Source organism: Sparus aurata, chromosome 1, assembly GCF_900880675.1.
Source record: "Sparus aurata chromosome 1, fSpaAur1.1, whole genome shotgun sequence".
In the NCBI taxonomy this organism is placed as follows: domain Eukaryota; kingdom Metazoa; phylum Chordata; class Actinopteri; order Spariformes; family Sparidae; genus Sparus; species Sparus aurata.
The window spans coordinates 12,804,469-12,819,199 of record NC_044187.1 but is presented as its reverse complement, the minus strand read 5'-3'; the positions used below and the strand labels follow the sequence as shown (position 1 = coordinate 12,819,199).

Below are 14,731 nucleotides of genomic sequence, written 5' to 3'. Positions count from 1 at the left end.
CAGTAGAAAAACAATATAAACAATATGAACAAGGCAAAAGCAATGAAATCCTACAGAAAGCAACAAGTAGGCTAGCTTATTTTATCCTCTTCAGGACCTGTTTTTGGATTTTGTCTGTGTGTTCTACCAGCTTACCTGATTCGTCTTTTAAATTCTCTGTAGACCATTTAAACACATTTACTTATTTCATATATTTTTATTTAAAATTGCATTAATTGATGATCAAACTATCCTTCATAATCTTCAAGTTATATTAGATTCCCTTATTTCACCGAATTCCAAAACTTTATTGTATCTAATTCTTATTTTAACGTACATGTGTGCAAGGCAAGCTGTTCAAGCTGCATTTGAATCTGAATGATTGACTTTAATGAATAAATGGAGCGTGCCAGAACAACCGGATGAGAGCTGCGGGACTGTGCAGCCTTCACACCCTGCGCTCATTGGTCCTCCTGTGGTTAAAGCTCCCTCCTGACCTTTATGCAGTGTGTTACAGCGGTCTCACACCATTAACTGTGCTTATATGACTTTATAGCTGCGGCCACCTTTAAGGTCACCAATCATGTCACATTTCCTGGCTGAAAAGGCCAATCTGCAAAGGTTAATTCACCCCCCTAATAAAGAGGAGAGAGGGAGAGGGAGAGAGAGAGGGAGGCAGCAGGGACCAGGAGGACGGGGCAGGGATAGAGTTTCCCCCCGGTAAGAGATCCCTTTGACCGCCGTAGATTCGGGTTTCTCCTCCTTCTCTGACTCACGCATCCACACCGCGAGAGAACATTTTTCCCCATAATGCTTATTTTCTTTCTTTCCCAGACTATAAGATGAACTCATGGTGACCGCCGAGGGCTCTCCGCGGTCGCTGCTGCTGCTGCCCGGCGTCGTGTTCCCTTCCCCCGGGCACCATGGGCTCGTAAGATGCCTTCACTGTGGAAACGGATAACGTTCTCGGCGGCGTCGGTGCTGTGCGTCGGCTCCGTGGCGCTCCTGGTCGTGGCCCTGTCCACGGAGCGGTGGGTCACCGGGAGGATCCTGTGCAAAACCGGGGCGGAGATAGTGAACGCGTCGTCTCCGGAGCTGGAGCAGTTCATCGGGGACCTTTACTACGGCTTGTTCCAGGGAGGGAAGACCAAGAAGTGCGGGTTGGGGAAGAGGCGCTCAAAGATATACAGTAAGGTCCAACACGGCCTGTGAGCTCTGTGGCTCTGTGGAAAGTCATGTTAGATAGTTTACACCCGCACAGACTTTACTAGTAGCCTGTTGGTCCACATGGATCTATTTGTCAACATCCACATGGAGTCAGATCAACATGGCTGTCTGTCATCATCAGCTCTGGTTCCACAGTGGAGCCAATCAGAGGCTCACACCTTCCAGAAAAATGTCTTTCAAAGGACAAAACAACTCACAAACTTTCCATGAATACCGTCTACCAGGCTGGATTTTGCACATGTCATCTAAAAAAATGTCCATTTGATCAAACAGAGTATTTCATAGATGTAAATATTCAACTTTTGATAGTGTCAGACCGTGTTATAATTATTAATTTGACCTTTAATTAAGATGCTTCAGAGAAAACTGTATTCCAGAGCGGTACAAATACACACACCTGTTACTTGCAGTACTTTCTATTCATTATCTATCGCCTGTCTTTTACATAGTTTTCTGGCCAATTATAATAAACAACATAAAAAAAACAACATAAAAGCACTCAAAGTAAGACTTAAAGGGGCACTATGTGGTTTTGGGGAAGACATTTTAATCAGAAAAGAGAGATCTTTACAAACTTAATCGTTCGACTGAATGAACCGAGTAAACAAACTGACCTTAAATGACAACACAATCTCATACTGTTTCACTTTGTTTATATGTGGCGGACCCTGCCACCTCTCTAGCTTCAGACAGTGTTCCATGGACATTATTTGGACCTCAGAGAAAAAGCTGGTTATTTTTGCCATGGAAAAGATAATATCTGAGTTTCTCTAAAGTTTCTTTAAAACGACTTTAAACAAATTTGTTCTGCACTCTTTTAATATTCAAACAAACGTGTATCCCAAGACACATTACTACTACCACTACTGCAAACATACAGTCATGCTAGAGTTACTGACATTAGTATCACACGTAGAATCTCCTCTTGACTCATTACAAACCAGCTCACAAGGCTGATGAAGTGCTTCCCTGTCCATCTGTCCAGTTTTCCCGAAGCTTGTTCGGACGTTGAACGGCGGCCTCCACATGATGGTGATCCTCTTCCTGCTGGTGGCCGTGGGCTTCGCGTTGGTCAGCCTCTCCTTCTGCATTTACAACGCACGCAAGGTCCCGTACCAGAGCATCAAAGGGCACAAAGGACTCTACCTGTGGAACTTCATCGCTGGTGAGGCAACTCTTCCCCTAAAAAAAAAAGAAATCTCCCCTTAAATGTGGATTTCTTTGGAGTGTTTATTTCTTTATTTCCCTTCCCTGACCCTTCCTAGCATCACTTTACCTCTCTAGTCTCTCCTTCCCTGACTTGTGCCCCTCTCTCTGTGTCCAGCTCTTTTCGGGGCCCTGGCCCTGCTGTGCTTCCTGGCAGCCGTGAGGCACCACAGCATGAGCGAGCGGGTGGCCAACTATCGCGAGAACCTCTTTGTGCTCGCCGTCCTGGACGACAGCCTGGACTGGTCTTTCTGGCTGGGCGTTGGCAGCGTTGCGACTCACTTTGCCGTCTGTGGCGTCGTCGCCATGAGCCGGATCAAACTGCCCAAACCGGAGATTAAGAAACCCGAAGAGCCCACCATCTCTTCTCTGGACCTGCTCTACTGAAGGGCCAAACAAGGAGTGCTGCTGTTTCACAGCACTGAGCCAGAGCTCCTTCACACTACGAGACTTTTAGGCTCCTTACAGCCTCATGATGAATTTTCATGTAAATTCTCACTTTACAAATGATTTTCCAGTGTTATTGAATGTCTGTGATAGTCATATAAAGGATTGTTGACTAGAAGGTGGTTGGATTGTTTAAAAGGCTGCCTTGACTGATGGCCAAGATAAGCTCCTCTCACTCTCTGTTTGATGAATTAAGACACAAACAGCACATCTTCAGACAGTTTCATGGCCTTCTCCATGAAGGAGTAGCTGATCTTTGACCTTTGCATTCTAGACGTCCTGTGCTGTAAATATTCTGTCTATAGCTGCAACATGTAAATACATAATTTTATTCGTTATGCGTAAAGAATGTAATCGACGGATCTCTTTTTCTCTTTATGGTTCGCTGAGTAAAGCCTTCGTGCTTCAGTGTGTGAGTCCCTTTATGAAGGATTTAAGGATGTTTTTCTTTTTTACAGTAATTCTCCTTCAAAGTGTAAAACTATGCATGAATACTTGTTTATTTAAGGGGGTTATTTAATAAATGTAGTCTATATGATCTCCCATAAACAGTAAGAGACTAAATAATTACTCTTTGCCTTTTCTTTCACGTTGGTCATAAAACGTTCATCGTCTGAAGAAGTAAGCTGTCATAAAGTTCCAAATAATAATTTTAACAATTTTGTAAACTGACTTTGGCAGTTATTAAAGGTTTTGTGGTATGTGAAACGGTTTCTCCTCTGTTGAGTTGTCTGCATGACTTCAGAAGAAGGTGAACTCTTTCCCTTTTTTTCATGTTATTGTCTTGTTTAAGACGCTTCCTGTCCTAATAAACTTGAGCTGCAAATATGAGTTCTCAACCAAGTGAGGTTTTTTTCTATACGTCAGTGAAATAGAAACTTTTGCGGGCTCAAAGTTGTTCTATAAACAACACATGAATGACGTTGCTGTTCACAGTAGATTATGATTATTATTAGACGGTTATTTTTGTAACTTATTTGCAACATCAAATGCAGTGGTGGAAGACTGATCAGATATTTCTTTACTTGAAAAAAACAGCAATACCACAGTGTTGCAATAAGATGTTACAAGTAAAATTACTATGATTTTACAGAAGAATTAGCATCAAAATATTCTTAAAGTGCCAGACAATGATGTATCTGTAATCCGTTTTATTGTTGCATTAATGTGTAGATCACTTTAATGTTGCAGCTGGTAAAGGTGGAGCTCATTTTACACAATCTTACACAAATCTTATTTTAACTTACAAAAAATACCTCACTGTTGATATGTGGCTTGTATTGATTATTAATAATAGAAAAAAAACATATTTTTATGACTCTACAAAATGTCGTGGAATAAAAAATATATTTCCCTCTAAGGATAGGAGAAGTAGAACCATCAGCTAGCAGAAAATAAATACTACTTAACTACAGTTTCTGAGTAAATGTACTTAATTACTTCCCACTTCTGGTGAACTGATGGCTCGTGTTGCAGTTCCACGCTGCTGCCGCCAGGTGGCAACAAGGCCCCATCTTGGTCGCTCGTCGGTGACGTATGAAAAACGCGACGTTCTGCCTCCATTTGCACATGTATGCGACCTCTAAAACTCCGAGTTAGTAGTTTATTTGGGGTTTATATATATATGCAGAACAGATGACAATGCTTCTTCTGAGGAGAGCTGCGCAGACGGCGGTGCGCACGAACCAGCGCAGGTCGTTTTGTGCTTCACAGACTCACCTGAGCGACAGAAAGGTACGAAGCTAACGTTAGCATGTCGCTGTCAACATTAGCTGACAGTTACATCGGTGATTCACGTGAAGTTAGTTGTAGGCTTGATACTGGACAGATATTCAGTCCAGAGACACCCAGCGGCGTCTCTTACTCAGTTTCATCCAGTGTTGGCAGCAGGAGGGCGGTCAGTTCATCTCCCAGAACCTCGGGTTGCTCTGGAGGCTGATTCCAAACTAATGCTGAATTGTTTTACTACACAGGGAACATAAGACACACCTCTTTTCTATTGGATTTTACTGCTTCTTCTATTTTATATGATTTATTATGAAAATCCAACATTTCTCTTCAACAACTTCCAGGTCAATTGACCCACTGAGTCAAAAACAATGCAAAAAAATATCTTTTCCTATACTGGTTGAATGAGACACACCGGTTTTTTGGGGGATTTTAGTGGAATTTCTTTGTCCTTTAGTAATACATTGATTTGGAGTCACTGGGTCACATAACATGGAAGCTATTGGGGGTTAGAAAAAAGCCATTGAAATCAGTTTAGCATTATTTTTTATCATCATTTTCACTGATCAAATCCGCATGCAGAAAAAAAATTAAGAAGTAATAACCCTCTCTGTTGATGTGTGTGTGTGTGTGTGTGTGTGTGTGTGTCTGTGTGTGTGTGTGTGTGTGTGTGTGCAGGGTCTGGTGCTGGGAGTGTTTGAGAAGGAGGGAGAGGAGGACGGCCTTCATCTGACCGAAGCTGCTGCAGGTTTTGATCAGACTCTGTCTGGGAAACTCTCTGAACTGCTGAAAATGTGAGTTTGTGACATCTGTGATCAATAAACACCAGTTTATGCTGCTGGTCATTCTTATACAATGGTGTTGCAATACATTTTTTTTTTTTCTTCAGATTTATAGAACAGAGTAAACATAGATCACATATAAACATGCATCACACACAGTATATACACATTTATCATATAGGGCCGTGGGTTAGGCTAGGCATCAGTAAAAGCTGTGTATTTTTCTTATTTTTTCCGTCTTTTTCCGTTGATTTATGAGATGCGCAGTTACACTTAATCCAGTATGGAGTTCAAAAAGGGTGGCAGCTCGCTCCACCCCTCTTCTAACCAACTGTTTGAGCTAAAATAGTTTGGAGTTCTTGTCTTCCGTTTAGCAGGGTTAGGGGGTCTCATTTTCTAGGAGGAGAGAAAAAAAATGTGATTTGGTATAAACTGTGAAACATACAGCATTCCTAATGGAGACCACCCTAAAGCTGTGTGTCAACAAGTTGCATGATTGCTCAATAAACTGGTTTTGTCTTTTTTACTTTCCAGCTCTGGACCAGCTCTCAAACAAGGCAAAAGCAGAGTATTTTATGGAATCCACAAGGTAACAAAGTGTAATATTAGAAGAAGTAAGAAGTCTCTCTTGACAATATCAAAGTTGCCAAATCTTCCTTGTTTTGCTCTTCAGGACTTCCCATGTGTAGCGGTCGTCGGGCTGGGTAAGAACAATGAAGGTGTGTGTGGGAAAGAGAACTGGGACACCAGCAAGGAGAACATCAGGCAGGCAGTGTCAGGTAAGACCCGGCTCGTCTCAGTGCTGGTTATATGGAGGTTATTCTGGAGTTAGTACCGGGCTGATATCTGTGTGTGTTTTGTGTGTTCAGCCGGCTGCAGGTTACTTCAGGACCTGGAGGTGAACCACGTGGAGGTGGACGCATGCGGTGACGCCCAGTCAGCGGCAGAAGGTGCAGCTCTGGGTTTGTTTCATTACGACCAACTCAAATCAAAGAAGAAGACCAAAGTGACCACACAGCTCCATGGAAGGTAGACCAACAGCTGAATTCTACGTTACAGCTCGGTTAACAGGGTTACGCAGCATCGCTGTAATTTAAACCTGTGCTTTTGTTCATAGTGCTGACTCGGCCAGTTGGGAGAAAGGAGTCGCGTATGCAGAAGGCCAAAACCTGGCACGCCTACTCATGGAGGCTCCAGCCAATCACATCACCCCTACTGCTTTTGCAAACACCATTGAGGAGAAACTAGGGCCACATGCTGAACGAGTCACCATAAATAAAAGGTTTGTGCTTTATTCATCATCAGAATGTTTACTGGGACTGTGTTGTGTTTTTAAAGCACAACCTTTTATGATTTATCCGTCATTTATTTATCTGTCAGTGGATGGAGGAGCGGACGAAGACATGTGAAGCACAGTGTTTGCTGCATTATCGGGATTTTTTTGTCTGATAATCCACGTGTTTTTGTAGATCTCAGTCTTGGATTGAGGAGCAACAGATGGGGGCGTTTCTGAGCGTGTCTAGAGGTTCAGAGGAGCCGCCTGTCTTCCTGGAGCTCCATTACAATGGCTCTCCTGACAGCAAACAGGCCCCGCTGCTCCTAGTTGGCAAGGGCATCACCTTTGACAGGTAAACTGTAATTATACATGATCTGTGTCATTACTACGAGAAGATTATCAACCTGTGGAGCACATGTAATGCTCTCAGCTTGTTTCACCACTCTCTCTGTTTGTCGGTAGTGGTGGTATTTCTCTGAAGCCGTCTCCCTCTATGGATGCGATGCGGGCTGATATGGGTGGAGCTGCCACCGTGTGCGCGTCCATCGTCACCGCGGCAGCTCTCAAGCTGCCCGTCAACATTATCGGTGAGCTTCTGAGCGTATGAATCCTCCTTGATTAAAATGAATCCAAAAAAAAACCAAGGTGACTTTTTAAAACTGCGGTTCTGACATTGAATCTCTGTGCATATACACATTTGTCAGGTCTGGCTCCCTTGTGTGAGAACATGCCCAGTGGAAAAGCTACTAAACCAGGTGATGTTGTCAGAGCCAAGAATGGAAAAACAATCCAGGTGGGTGGACCCAAGATGAAATCTGAAAGTTTCATACAGTTGCCTGAGTGCGACCACAGATTAACAGGTTTTACTATTATTGTTGCGTGCAGGTTGATAATACAGATGCAGAGGGCCGACTGGTTCTCGCTGACGCTCTCTGTTACGGACACACCTTCAACCCCAGAGCCATCGTCAACGTCGCCACGCTAACAGGTGGGACGCACAGATGCAGTGGTGACCAACAACACCTTTCATTGTTAATCAGGTTTACATCATTTTATGGAACTGGTTATGACCAATTTGTTGATTAAAACAAACTGGTGCATTTGCTCATTTGGTTGCAAACCATCTAATCGGACTGAGACCGCCTAAAAAGCTCAGTTTTAAGGACGAGACTGTCAAGGAAGTGAGCTATAGAATTATGCAGGGCTGTAACAAACCATTTTCTGTATCGATGAATCTGCTGGTTATTTTATTTAACTGTTGTATTAATTGTTAAGTCAGTAATATGCCAAATATTGTGGAAAGTGCTTATCACAATTTCCCAGAAGCCAAACTGACATCTTCAAAAATTGCTTCTTTTGTCTAATCAGCCATCCAAATTCAAAGATAAAAGACAAAGAGAACCAGCAAATTTTTCATATTTTAGAAGCTGGAACCAGCAAATGTTTGACATTTTTGCTTAAAGAACGTCTGAAACTAATAATCGATTAACAAAATCGTCGGCAATTAATTTCACTGTGATCGAGTTATTGTTGCTGCTCCATAATTGTGCAGAAATCCTTTATATGTAACCATGGTAACAAGTGTACATGTCAGTGACTGCAGTGTCTCTCTCACCAGGCACATCTGATGCATGTCAGACCTTACTCTCTTTCCTTACTCCCCATCTATATCTTCACCATAAATGCTCAACAAACAATCCTAAAGGAGGTGTTGTGCGGTTGTGTATCCCTGTGATTTGGCAGAAAACTGTATCGGCCCCGTAGTGTTTTCAACCCCTGTATTTACGGTACAAGAAGCCTCTTTTTTCATCCTGTTTCAAGTTGTCTGTAGTGGTGAAAATTATTTTGTGACATCGGAGAAGACAACACTTGTTGTCAGTGGGTTTGGATTTTTCCAGTGTGGTTTTATCTAGAATTAATGATGCAGGATGATGGCCACCAAAACAGTGTACTGAAATTAGCTGTCTGTAAATACTGGTTCATATTTTATATCTTTTAACTTGTCGGTAATAAGTCAGCATGAACACGAACCGAGTACCAGGTGTTAAATCCACCCTCCGCGTGATTAAATGAAAGATATGCAAATATAATCAGTAAATATTGGAATGTGGCTTCTTCTGTCTCCAAGGTGCCATGGATGTCGCTCTTGGCTCGGCAGCGACTGGTGTGTTTACAAACTCTGACTGGCTCTGGGAGCAGCTGCACAAGGTACTGCACAACAAGCACACTCACAGCATCTCAGAGTCTCAGCTCCTCTGTTGACTAATGGTGTGTGTGTGTGTGTGTGTGTGTGTGTGTGTGTGTGTGTGTGTGTGTGTGTGTGTGTGTGTGTGTGTGTGTGTGTGTGTGTGTGTGTGTGTGTGTGTGTGTGTGTGTGTGTGTGTAGGCCAGTGTTGTGACAGGTGACAGAGTGTGGCGGATGCCTCTGTTCCAGCACTACACCAGACAGGTGACTGACTGCCAGCTGGCCGACCTCAACAACATCGGCAAATACAGCCGGTACGTACCTCGCTACACTGAGTGAGCGTGTGCAGCACCTACCTCAGTCATGACAGCAATGCAGTGACACGAGACGGTTTATTTATCTGGAACTGTCAGAGCAGCAGGTCCTTCAGTCCAGACCCGTAGAAATGCAAGAGACAGCTGGCTTGATCAGTGTCAAGACGGATAGAAATTGGATAATTCTAGCCTGATGACAGCATGTCGGCCTGAGCCACAGGAGTGTATTTACTCACGTTTATTTACCTGAAACCGACTGTTGTGTCTGTTGATGGTCCCTCTAGTTCTGGCGGTGCGTGCACAGCAGCTGCATTCCTCAGAGAGTTTGTCACAGCTCCTCACTGGGCCCATCTGGACATCGCTGGCGTGATGAGTAACAAAGATGAAGTTCCCTACCTGAGAAAAGGCATGTCTGGAAGACCAACACGTACGCTGGTGGAGTTTGCTGCTGGACTGGCCCACGATAGCTGAGTGACTGGATGTCAGGTCGGACTTAACAAGACTCTCGGACTGTGAGTCTCTTCTCTGGCGGGATACGACGGTGGTCTCAAAACATAGACGGACCGAGCCGATGGCCACGTTTAGAAGTCCTTGTACTCAAACGGTATCATGAAAATGTTGGCTAAACAAATCTGACTGTGCAGTTTTTGTCTGAGCACAATGTTATAATTTCAGTGTCCTGCCACACGGTTGTGATTTCAGCAAAAAAAAACCAACAACCCTGAGGCTCTGTAGTAATTACATAGTTCACATAATTTATATGTTGTATAAATAAACTCTTAAGATTTTAAAGATGTGTTTGACGGTTGTTTCTGTATGGCTCATATGTTGACACAACACGGATCTACTCTAATTGATGAAAAGTATGTGGACATGCAAACACGCTACAGTATCTAGTCTTCTGAGAAAGCTTACCGTTATATCTCAGAACCTGCTGGCTGCAGGGACTCTCTTGCATTCAGCCCACAAGAGCATTGATGAAGTGGGACACGTACTGTTGTGTGATATGTCCTGGCTCACAACTCGCGTGCATCCACACCAAAACGCTATAAACATTTTCTTTATTTACCACTCATTGTGCAAGAGGGCACTGTCATAGCGAAAACAAGGCCGGGCACCTCCCCAATCTGTCGCCACAAAGTTTGAAGCACACCATTATTTGCAATCAAGTTTCCCGTGACCCCTTAAAACAAAAGCCTGCTTCAGTCCTCGAGTCCCTGCATGACTTGCGATTAGATATATCATCCGAAAAACTGTTTTTATTACAATGATCCCTCAAATATGGTTTTCATACACTTGCGTATGAAAATATATAACTGACGCGGGATATATTTTTACAATAAACAGCAGTGCAGTGACATTCACTGTGGATTAAATAATCATAATCATCCCCAGCATCTTCTCCAGCATTATTATCTTTGAGAGTAAGGTTTTATGTTTAAAACCTTTACACCAATACAGCTATATTTGTGATATGCCATTATTGGACGCTTAATATCAGATAACTGATATATCAGTCGAACTTGTCATGAGTTCAATCAGTGTTTTTCCTTCTTTTATTACTTCAAGTGACTGATTTGTTGAAAGAAGATAGAATACATAAGAATCTGAAAAAACAATGATAATTTGTGTAATATGTTATACACACCAGCCTAAAATATAGTTCTATGTTGTGGCATCAACATGACTCCACTAAAAGGCTGTCCACATACTTTTGGCCAGAGAGTGCACACAGGAAACTGTTTCTGCGCATGTGCGGAACTGGGGAGACAGAAAGGCTTCGGATCAAGATGGCATCGTCCATGAGTGGGATGTTTTCGGGCCAGCAGCCGTCTGGTGCGCATCCCGTCGGTGGTCCCGGTGGACCGGGCCAGCCGGGCTTCCCGGTTACCGCTCCCAGAGCCCCGGGAAGCAACACGCTGGTGGATGAACTGGAGGCTTCCTTCGAGGTAGGAGGCTGCTGTTCTAGCTTCCGTTAGCAGTGGGTGCTAACTGTTATTAGCATATTTAGCTAGCTAGGTGAGTTTTGCAGCTAGCTAACGTTTGCTTCACCGGTGTCGCTGAAATGATGCAGTCACAAAGCTCATCGTGTTAACCACGTCTTTAGAGCACACGAATTATGTAGATAACTTAACTAATTAGATAACTAACTAATGCTACATTCATACTGGCTCATTAGCATCACGTCCGAGGCTCTAGCTGCACTCCTGTCTCCTTATCAAACTGAAATCCTCGGAGTCCTTCTAGAGCTCAAACGTTTTTCTTAATCTCAGCCTAGAACATAAACAGCCATATAACATCATAATAATCTGCACAATGTACAAATGTATCTCGACTTCTTGTATATGCCGCAGACAAGACTACAATTCTTAATCACTTGCTTCATTACTTTTGAAGTCATAAACTGGACACTTGTATGCTTTGGTTTACATCTGTTCTGGGACTGTCTGTCATAGTTTGGGCTTGACTCTTGGTAGCAAATAATTAATATAGACATTAGTGTTCCATTAACTTTATGGTAACAGGAGGCACTTTACTCTATTCCATCAAGATAATCTACTTTGTAGTGTCAGAACTGTTTTCCAAGGACGATTAGTCTAAGAAGCAGTAAAACAACAGGCCTACCACAGGAGACATTTTCAGTTTCCTCTCACCAGCTAACTTCTGTGTGTTTATAAGAGGTGTGTGATGTTGTAATCAGTGGTAGACTGATTATTGGCCCTGGACGACTATTGGGGCAGATATTCATCATTTTCCGATTATCGGTATCAGTGACTTTTCTGTCAGATTACCGGTAGAACAGTCTTTTACAATGTTCTACTTTGCCTCTGATGCAGGATCCTTTGACACAGTGTCCCTCTAACATCAATATCTGATTGGTACCATGTCTCAGTTAAAATAAATGTAATTTTCCAGTCTCCTTGTTTGTCATTAACCTGTATTGGTATCGGCCATGAAAAGCCAAACCAGTCGACCCCTAATCGGAATACATGATATATACAAGATATAAATATATAGATGGTTTGAAATCTCCTCAAATGCACTTCATAAATGCGACAAATCAAATCATATCAATTATTGACTAAATACTTTGATATAGCTGCAATATTGATGTGATGGTATTGAAGGGATGTCTATTGGTACTTTCACAAATATCAACAAAATGAGACTTTTCATAAAGAATCACGAGTAATGTGGATATAATAATTAAGGGGGTAAAAGCAAGTATGAGAACAGTTGAAACAGTATGGAGAATTACATCTTTTGACTGTAAGGCAGACTTTTGAAAAACAATATAATACAATACTTATACTTCTCATATCAGAATATTGATATAGTAGCGATAGAAGGCCCGAGCAGACAGAAATAGCACTTTAATTAATCTCATTAAGAAAACAAATCTAGTCTCTGTAAATTTCATTTACATGTGATTTCTTATTTCACATGAGGTTCAGCAGGTGTGCAAGCAGAAGGCAGAACAGACACATAGGGGTTCAGTGTGGGGGTGTGTGTGCGCGTGTGTGTGCGCGTGTGTGTGTGTCTGTCAGTTGTTCAGCTGTGTCAGCATCCACATGCTCCATCTGCTTGTCGTATGTAGCGGCACCTACTGTACCAATCTGATCTGTCACGTGTTCCCACATATGAGATAACACTGGAGCATATTGCCTTCCCTACCCATGTGTTCATATACTGTTTATTTGTAAAGATTCTCATGAATTTGGAAAAAACTGACAAATCACAAGTTAAGGATATCTAAAATCTAACATATATTCTCATATCATGATAAAAAATATAATGAAATTGATTAATCAACCATCAGAATAGTTGCAGATTAATTTGATAGTTTGTTGTCTAGTAGACCAGTCTAAACATAGTCCATAGTGGCACCATGAAGCTGAAAGTTTTTTTGGCAGCTGGGATTTCCCTGAGATTTAGATAACAGCCTCTGCTTTATCCCTGTGCATCTGTAGAGACTTGGCTGACCCTACGTCTTTTCAAAATTACTTAGAAAACTAGTGTCATTCAAGGGGAAACTGTTTCTTTTCTGAAACAGCGCATCCTTATTCATCCATCAGGGACTAGTGGGATACAGAACCATCTGTACTGAAGCCCCAACAAGCCACATTTTGGAGCATTCATTAAGAAAAAGTTACTGATGTTGTTCTCTCTGCGTTTATTCTTCAGGCATGTTTTGCATCTCTGGTGAGCCAAGACTACGTAAATGGAACTGACCAGGAGGAGATTCGAACTGGTGAGTGAAGCCTTTAGATTTTTTTTGTTCATTTTGCTCATATTAGAATCTGTATGTTGATGTCTCTTTCTGTTGATGTCAGGTGTTGACCAGTGCATACAGAAGTTCCTAGACGTGGCGCGACAGACGGAGTGCTTCTTCTTACAGAAGAGGCTTCAGTTATCTGTGCAGAAACCAGAGCAGGTGGTGAAAGAGGTAAATTCTCATACTGACTTGCACTCTCATTTACCCTGAATCTTCTGAAGTGGCCCTCTCCATCTCCCATCCACTTTACATGACTCATGATCCCCAAATCATCTGTGTAAGCACAAAATGAACTCCCGGAGAACCCAAACTCCTTGTTGTGAACTGTTATCCGTGCTGTATTCATCGTTCACTGGCAGCGTCTTTGGTAGACTTTGTGACATGCCGTCAGTGTTTACATATTATTTATTCATCACCGTTTGTTCATTTTTAATTTGCCTTCTCTCCTCACTTACATGTTTTCTTCTCACCTCAGGATGTCTCAGAGTTACGCAACGAGCTGCAGAGGAAAGAGCTGCTGGTTCAGAAACACTTGTCCAAACTGCACCACTGGCAACAAGTGCTCGAGGACGTGAGCGTTCAGCACCGCAAACCCTCAGACCTCCCCCCTCCTGGACCGCTGGCCTTTCTGGAGCAGGCGTCCGCGAGTCTGCCCCCCGCCCCTTTAAAACCAAACTAACACACTAAAGGTACGGTCACATGAGTCTTCGGTTAAATGAAATTCGCCCCGCGCTCAGAATGTGATGTCGAACTCTGACCTACAAGGTAGCTACAACCAGCTGGACATCGCACTGACGCAAGAAATTCATCCCTGCATTGATCAATCAACACAGGCTGGATGTGAGTAACTGGGAGATGGAAGTTTAGTGTGGCTGCACCTGAACAAGTGAATCCTGACTTAGATTTAGTTTTATTTCTACTTTTTTCGGTATTTTGATTTATGTAAATATTTCTGTTGCTGACTTTTTACTGTAAAAATAAATTTTGTGAGTATTTTGAATGACTGACTGAAGTCTTTATTATCTGTTGTCGTTGCACACTGCACACATACTCACATGTTTCTGATTAAAAACAGGTTCAAGCATTCACAGTAGAATTTAAAGGGGCGTTCTGACAATTTCACACATGAACATTAGTTTACCAGTCATAAAGAGCAGTGCTCAGCAATTAAGACAGATGTATTCAGTGACTCTGGAAGTGCTTTAAATCTAGAAAGAGGGGTTTAACAAAGAGATACTATGAAATTTCATTCTTTAAACTGGTGTAAAAAATAAAGGAACAGTGCATCCAAAAATGAAAATTCAGTCATGA

General features: G+C 42.4%; 3 protein-coding genes across 4 annotated transcripts; all 3 read left to right on the top strand.

The window, feature by feature from the left end:
• Positions 1–600: 600 nt before the first annotated feature.
• clrn2 (clarin 2) lies at positions 601–3,690 on the top strand. Of its 2 annotated transcripts, XM_030412971.1 has the most exons (4): positions 601–699; positions 814–1,168; positions 2,192–2,371; positions 2,531–3,690. In XM_030412971.1, the coding sequence occupies exons 2-4, from the start codon at positions 916–918 to the stop codon at positions 2,797–2,799; spliced, it is 702 nt and encodes a 233-aa protein (XP_030268831.1). In that variant the 5' UTR covers positions 601–699; positions 814–915; the 3' UTR covers positions 2,800–3,690. The 2 variants fall into 2 exon arrangements, with proteins under 2 accessions (XP_030268831.1, XP_030268822.1); XM_030412962.1 differs by having other exon boundaries at positions 644–1,168.
• Positions 3,691–4,387: 697 nt separating this feature from the next.
• lap3 (leucine aminopeptidase 3) lies at positions 4,388–9,936 on the top strand. The gene is made up of 13 exons (XM_030394808.1): positions 4,388–4,593; positions 5,266–5,381; positions 5,904–5,958; positions 6,043–6,148; positions 6,239–6,398; positions 6,487–6,651; positions 6,839–6,997; positions 7,108–7,232; positions 7,350–7,438; positions 7,531–7,633; positions 8,774–8,853; positions 9,032–9,144; positions 9,429–9,936. Exons 1-13 carry the CDS (start codon positions 4,495–4,497, stop codon positions 9,613–9,615), a joined length of 1,557 nt encoding a protein of 518 aa, XP_030250668.1. The 5' UTR covers positions 4,388–4,494; the 3' UTR covers positions 9,616–9,936.
• A 960-nt stretch (positions 9,937–10,896) lies between these two features.
• Positions 10,897–14,423, top strand: med28 (mediator complex subunit 28). The gene is made up of 4 exons (XM_030427420.1): positions 10,897–11,093; positions 13,330–13,396; positions 13,479–13,591; positions 13,896–14,423. Exons 1-4 carry the CDS (start codon positions 10,935–10,937, stop codon positions 14,097–14,099), a joined length of 543 nt encoding a protein of 180 aa, XP_030283280.1. The 5' UTR covers positions 10,897–10,934; the 3' UTR covers positions 14,100–14,423.
• Positions 14,424–14,731: the final 308 nt, after the last annotated feature.

What these genes read in the sequence shown, in the direction of transcription:
- med28 (XM_030427420.1), top strand. Translation starts at nt 10,935, where the DNA reads ATGGCATCGTCCATGAGTGGGATGTTTTCGGGCCAGCAGCCGTCTGGT. An exon ending in CCAGGAGGAGATTCGAACTG is followed by an intron (nt 13,397 to 13,478) that starts GTGAGTGAAGCC and finishes TGTTGATGTCAG; the next exon opens with GTGTTGACCAGTGCATACAG. An exon ending in CAGAGCAGGTGGTGAAAGAG is followed by an intron (nt 13,592 to 13,895) that starts GTAAATTCTCAT and finishes TTCTCACCTCAG; the next exon opens with GATGTCTCAGAGTTACGCAA.
- clrn2 (XM_030412971.1), top strand. Translation starts at nt 916, where the DNA reads ATGCCTTCACTGTGGAAACGGATAACGTTCTCGGCGGCGTCGGTGCTG. An exon ending in GAGGCGCTCAAAGATATACA is followed by an intron (nt 1,169 to 2,191) that starts GTAAGGTCCAAC and finishes CCATCTGTCCAG; the next exon opens with TTTTCCCGAAGCTTGTTCGG. An exon ending in CCTGTGGAACTTCATCGCTG is followed by an intron (nt 2,372 to 2,530) that starts GTGAGGCAACTC and finishes CTCTGTGTCCAG; the next exon opens with CTCTTTTCGGGGCCCTGGCC.
- lap3 (XM_030394808.1), top strand. Translation starts at nt 4,495, where the DNA reads ATGACAATGCTTCTTCTGAGGAGAGCTGCGCAGACGGCGGTGCGCACG. An exon ending in GCTGCCCGTCAACATTATCG is followed by an intron (nt 7,233 to 7,349) that starts GTGAGCTTCTGA and finishes CACATTTGTCAG; the next exon opens with GTCTGGCTCCCTTGTGTGAG. An exon ending in CAACGTCGCCACGCTAACAG is followed by an intron (nt 7,634 to 8,773) that starts GTGGGACGCACA and finishes TCTGTCTCCAAG; the next exon opens with GTGCCATGGATGTCGCTCTT.